General features: G+C 66.4%; 1 protein-coding gene across 1 annotated transcript; it reads left to right on the top strand.

Annotated features, from left to right (window-relative positions):
* Positions 1-860: 860 nt before the first annotated feature.
* Positions 861-4,713, top strand: LOC128826451 (homeobox protein MSX-1-like). The gene is made up of 3 exons (XM_054009738.1): positions 861-1,269; positions 2,271-2,437; positions 2,987-4,713. The coding sequence occupies exons 1-3, from the start codon at positions 942-944 to the stop codon at positions 3,149-3,151; spliced, it is 660 nt and encodes a 219-aa protein (XP_053865713.1). The 5' UTR covers positions 861-941; the 3' UTR covers positions 3,152-4,713.
* The last annotated feature ends 1,557 nt before the right edge of the window (positions 4,714-6,270 follow it).

Raw genomic sequence — 6,270 nt, 5'->3', positions numbered from 1 at the left:
AGTTCTCAGCCCATTCTCACGGGGGAAAGAAAGCTTGTCACATTACCAACCTCTGCCCCACATGCCAGCCGATGAACCCAGGGCTGGGCTGGCAGGGGAATGCAGGTCGGGAGTGAGGGGCACCGGCAGAGCTGTGTGGGGGGAGCCCAGGGCTAGAAACGCATAGGGGGTTGTGAACGGGGATATGGGATCCTCCTTCGCTTTCGGTTCCAACCAGCAGTGTGGTGTTGTTGCATCTTTTAAATAGCTGCTGCGCTTCACCCCAGAGGTGGCTGCATCTCAGCGCCGGACGAGGGATCCCTGAAACCCATCCATAATTCACGGCAAGGCTCGACTCGCATTAGCGCTGAGATGCCAGCAGCCCCCTTCCCCATGGGCTGTCACAGGCCCCCTCACTGGGGGAGCGTCCAGCTGTGAGGTTTGGGGGGGGAACCACATTCCCTGTGGGCTCAGGCCCAGAGCTCCCAGGACTGGGAACTCATGCTGGGAACCCAGTGTCCCTGGCCCCTCCTCTCCCTTCGCTGCTGCCAGGTGATCCCATCGCCCTGATTGGTCCCAGGTAAATCCCGCTAAAGCTCCTCTCACCAGCGCTCTGCCCTTAAATAGGGGCCGGGGCTTCAGCCAGTGCTGCTAGAGTGCCCTCCCCCCGCTGGCCCTCCAGGGCTTTGCCCCCCACTCCCCCGGCTAACCTCCCTGCCCCCCAGGGCTCTGCTCCCCCTGCCCCCCACTCCTCTGGCTGGGCCCTGCCCCCCAGGGCTCTGCTCCCCCTGCCCCCCACTCCTCTGGCTGGGCCCTGCCCCCCAGGGCTCTGCTCCCCCTGCCCCCCATTCCCGTGGCTGGCCCTCCTGCCCCCAGTGGACACTCCTGTGGCCCCCAGATCTCTACTCTCCCCCTTTCCTTCTCCCGGGCTCTGCCGTCCCCTAGTCCTACTCGCAGGAGCCATGGGTAGTTTCAGCAGCCTGGAGGGCAGTGCCCAGCTTGGGGTGCTCACCTCCTGGCCCCTCCTCCTCAGACAGGGGGTCCCCGGTTTTGCCCCCCCAGCAGGACCCCTGGATCCAGCCCTAGGCTTCCCCCCAGCCCGGCCAGCCCAGCCCCCGCGGCGGGTGGCCGACTTCTCCATCTGCTCTCTCCTGGCCCTGGGCAGCTCGGAGGGGCCGGGGGAAGGGGAGCGCGAGGAGGAGCTGGGTGAGGGGGCTGCGGCGTGGGGGTCGACCCCGCCGGGGTACGCCTGGATCCACTGCTCCCGCTTCAAGCCGCCTCGTCTGGCAAGTAAGATTTCCCCCCCCTTCCTGTGCCCTTGGGGTGAGCCCCACTGTGGCCCGGGCCCCTGACTGAGCCCTGCAGCCACCTGTGAATGGCAGTGCCGCGAGGCACCGGGCATGGCCGGGACGGTGGGGGTTCACCCCCGGCTCCCCCAGATGCCTCCAAGCAGCTTGAGTGAGCAGGATCTCAGCCCCTCCCACAACAGGCTGGGGCCTGACCTGCCTGCCAGGGGAGAGCGCCCCCTACTGAGCCCCCCACTGCTCCCTGCAGCACAGTGCCTCCTAGCGCCCCATTGGGGCCTGCCCTGCCTGCCAGGGGAGAGCACCTCCTGCTGAACCCCACACTGCTCTCTGCAGCACAGCGCCCCCTAGTGCCCCATTGGGGCCTGCCCTGCCCGCCAGGGGAGAGCGCCCCCTGCTGAGCCCCCCACCGCTCCCTGCAGCACAGCGCCCCCTAGCGCCCCATTGGGGCCTGCCCTGCCCGCTAGGGGAGAGCGCCCCCTGCTGAGCCCCCTACTGCTCCCTGCAGCACAGCGCCCCCTAGCGCCCCACTGGGGCCTGTCCTGCCCGCCAGGGGAGAGCGCCTCCTGCTGAACCCCACACTGCTCCCTGCAGCACAGTGCGTCCTAGCGCCCCATTGGGGCCTGCCAGGGGAGAGCGCCCCCTGCTGAACCCCACACTGCTCCCTGCAGCACAGCGTCTCCTAGTGCCCCATTGGGGCCCGCCAGGGGAGAGCGCCCCCTGCTGAGCCCCCCAGCGCTCCCTGCAGCACAGCGTCTCCTAGTGCCCCATTGGGGCCTGCCCTGCCTGCCAGGGGAGAGCACCCCCTGCTGAGCTCCCCACCGCTCCCTGCAGCACAGCGCCCCCTAGCGCCGCACTGGGGCTGTGGCTTCCGGAAGGAAATGAGTGGGGCTGGTATTAACAGCAAGGGGGGCTGGCGGCCCTGGTCCTTCCTCTCCGGGTGCTGTGCCCCGCCCCCCGCTTCACCTCCTCCCTCTCCCCTCCCAGCAGAGGCGAAGCGGGGGGGCAGCTCCGGCCGGGCCTCCCGCAGCCCCCGCGTCCCGTTCTCCGCGGCCCAGATCGGCGTCCTGGAGAGCAGCTACCGGCAGACACGCTACCTGAGCAGCGGGCAGGTGGGGGAGCTGTCGGCACTGCTGGGGCTCAGCGAGACCCAGGTAGGAGGCTCTGGCCCCGGGAGCTGGGCGGGAAATTAACCCCAGACGGATCCTCTCAGTTATCAGCACCTGTTAGAGCGAGGGGCAGTGCCCACCGGCGAGGGGGATCCCCTGGCAGTGGGCGCCCTGGGGCAGCCAGCTCGTCGGCGAGGGGGATCCCCTGGCAGTGGGTGCCCTGGGGCAGCCAGCTCGTCGGCGAGGGGGATCCCCCAGCAAGGGACACCAGAGGGGCAGACGGCCTGTCGGTGATGGGGATCCCCCAAGAGGGGGAGCCCAGGGGCAGCCAGCCTGTCCGTGATCCCTGCCGGAGTATCTTGGTGACTCGAAGTCCCCAGCTTTCCTGCTCCCACGGCGCTCCCTGCTGGGGGGGTCTCCATCGGCCCGAGTGAGCCTCTGGGGATCAGGGTTCCTGGGCTGAATTCCCAGCTGTGTCCCTAGCTCTGTGCCTCAGTTTCCCTGTCTGTGCGCTGGGGCCGATGGCACCCAGGGAGGTGTCCGGTCCGTCTGGGCGCCACATTCGCAGTGACTGTTGCTATTGTTTGTTCCAAGGTGAAAATCTGGTTCCAGAACCGGCGGGCACGGGAAAGGCGGGACTGCCTGAAGGAACAGCCAACCAGCAGCACTGCCCTGGAGGGGGCGGAGCCGGCCCATTCTGCCCCCCTCAGGCGGGCGCCAATGCCAGGGCGGGGCGGTGCCAAGACGCTGCCCCCTTGAGCCGCCGCAGCCTCAGGTGTCTGATCACAACGGGGCCATTTCTGGTGCAAAGAGGTCTGGAGTTGCCGTTTTGGGGGGCCCCTGGATTGGGGGCGATGGTCCCCCTATGGGCTGTGCACCTCCTCCACCCTGTTGTTACAGGGCACCCATCAAACTCCAGTCCCCCCCCACTCCGCAACTGCAAACCGGTCCCCCTCCCACCCCAAATCTTCAGCCAGAATTTGACTCCCCAGCCGGGATGTGTACCCCAAACTCTGACTGCGCTCGGGGGGCGGGGGCAGGACTGACACCCGCAGACACAGGAGTCATCCGGCCCGGCTGCTTGGTGCCTCCTGTGTGCAATGAATTGGGGGGGGCCTCAGCCTGGCCCCTTCCCCCAACTCTCTTTCAAAACCAGCCGCACAATTAGCACTCCAGGCCAGGGCTTCCTGCTGGCCCACCCTGGGGCCCCTCTACCTTGGAGCGCCCCCTGCTGGGCCCCGTCCCCAGCACTGACCCGAACCTCCGTTCAAGGGCAAAGGATGACTGTGCAGAACATGGGAGGAGGGGAGGCAGGATGTTTCCACCCCAGCCCGATCCCTGCCTCTGATCTTCAGCCTCCACCAAGTCTTCAGCCAGTGACAACGTTTTGGCTTGAGCTGAAGGGATTCAGACTGAACAGGCGTTACCCTCCCCCGCCACCCACCCACCCGTAACTGTCCCGTGTCTGTGACACACAAGGAATCAGATTCTGATCTCAGCCACCCCGGGGTCAATCCGGAGTCACCCCGACTTGCAATGGGGTCAGGACTGAATTCAGATTTCAACTCCCCCCAGATCAATCTAGAGTCACCCCGACTGCAATGAGGACAGGGACGGATTCAGATCTCAGCCCCCCTGGGGTCGATCCGGAGTCATCCCCGACTGCAATGGGGACAGGGCTGAATTCAGATCTCAGCCTCCCCCCACCGGGTCAATCTGGAGTCAACCCAACTGCAATGGGGACAGGGCAGGAGTCTGATGTCAGAAATAGCCATGTAGATCTGGGCTCAATCCACTGAAGAAAATGGAGTCACTCTGGTTTGACACAGAGACCAGAATCCGTCTTTCTGCCAAATCCAGCTCTGCTCTGGGGTGTGATTGCCAAGGGGAGCCTGATTGGGGAGGAGCTGCCCCCAATCCTGGGATATCTGCTGGGGGGTTGTGCCCTGTGTCACGGGGGGACAATAAACCCACTTTGATCCCAGAACTGGGCTCTCATGTGGTGGTTTCCTTGTGTCCCTGCTTGGGTCCATCCGGGGGACTGGGGGCAGAGGGGATATTGCCAGGAGCGCTGCCAGCTTTTCTGCCGCCCTAGGCGGCGGAAGGTCCCGCCCCGAAATGCCGCCCCCCCCCAGAGGTGGCGGAAGGTCCCACCGCCGAAATACCGCCGCGGTCGCCGCCCCCCAAATTGTAGCACCCTAGGCAACCACCTAGGTAGCCTAATGGGTTGCACCGGCCCTGGGTGTTGCCTGGGGGGCCGGGGCAGTGTCTTGTGCTCCCCCCACCTCTGGCTGTGCCCCGTTAGGCAGGGCTGGCATGGGCTGTCGGTGCAGAGCAGTCTAGAGGGGCCGAGGCCATGGGGTTGCATTGGGGGCCAGGGGCAGGGAGGGGGGCTGCGCTGCCTGGGGGTTCGGTGATGGCAGTGCTGGCCAAAGGGCACAGGGAGCTGGGCCACTTCCCCCCCCCCCCCCGTGAGCCAGTGTGTCCCCCCGACCTCCCCACTGTGAACCAATGTTGCCCCGCCTCCCCCCTGCAGCCCCCAGGCCCTTCCAGTCTCTGCTTCACCCCAGCCCCAGACGGTCTCAGCCAGGATGGAGCCCACCCTGCCCCCTGCCCACAGCCCACCCCCCTCACTGCCCAATAAACCCTGGGGAGCTGTGATCCCCTCTTGGTCAGGGCTGGCTGGATCCCACGCCCAGTGCCCAGGGCCCCAGCACCCCATCACTCTTGGCCGTTGTGCTCCTGGGGAACCTCAGCAGGATGGGGGAGGGGATTCAGAGTTGCCCCTCCCCCGACATGTCCCAGCCCCCTCCAACCACCTGCCCCGGCATGGGCAGCAGCAACATGGGGCGCAGTCCCAGCTGGAGTCAGCGAGTATCTGTTCTAACCATTAGACCCTGCTCCTGTCCCAGTGCTGGGGAGAGAACCCAGGAGTCCTGGCGCCCAGCCTCCCTGCTCTAACCACTAGACCTACTTCCCTCCCAGTACTGGGCAGAGAACCCAGGAGTCCTGGCGCCCAGCCTCCCTGCTCTAACCACTAGACCTACTTCCCTCCCAGTACTGGGCAGAGAACCCAGGAGTCCTGGTGCCCAGCCTCCCTGCTCTAACCACTAGACCCACTTCCCTCCCAGTGCTGGGCAGAGAACCCAGGAGTCCTGGTGCCCAGCCTCCCTGCTCTAACCACTAGACCAGGGGTGGGGAAACTTCACCCTGAGGGCCACATCGGGTTTCTGAAATTGTATGGAGGGCCAGTTAGGGGAGGCTGTGCCTCCCCAGACAGCCAGGCGTGGCCCGGCCCCCGCCCCATATCTGACCCCCCCACACACACTTCTTGCCCCCTGATGGCCCCCCCGGGACTCCTGCCCCATCCAACCCCCCCCGTTCCCTGTTCCCTGATGGCCTCCCCGGGACCCCTGCCCCATCCACCCCTCCCTGTACCCTGACTCCCCGCTGCTGCCCCATCCAACCCTTCCTCTCATTCCTGACTGCCCCCCGGAACCCCTGCCCCATCCAACCACCCCCTCTCCCTGACTGCCTCTGGAACCCCTGCCCCTGACTGCCCCCCACTGCCCCATCCAATCCCCCCTCTCCTTCCTGATTGCTCCCCCAGGACCCCTGCCCCCATTCAACCCCCCTGTTCCCCACCTTCTGACTGCCCCGACCCCTATCCACATCCCTGACCACCACCCCCGAACTCCCCTGCCCTCTATCCAACCCCTGCTGCTCCCTGCCCCCTTACCGTGCTGCCTGGAGCACCGGTGGCTGGCGGCGCTACAGCTGCACCACCCAGAGCACCAGGACAGGCAGCCGCGCCGCCCGGCTGGAGCCAGGCCAGCCACGCCACCGTGCAGCACAGAGCACCGGGTCAGGCCGAGGCT

Source organism: Malaclemys terrapin, chromosome 20 (assembly GCF_027887155.1).
Source record: "Malaclemys terrapin pileata isolate rMalTer1 chromosome 20, rMalTer1.hap1, whole genome shotgun sequence".
In the NCBI taxonomy this organism is placed as follows: domain Eukaryota; kingdom Metazoa; phylum Chordata; order Testudines; family Emydidae; genus Malaclemys; species Malaclemys terrapin.
The sequence above is the reverse complement of the archived record's forward strand: the minus strand, read 5'-3'. Positions and strand labels throughout refer to the sequence as shown.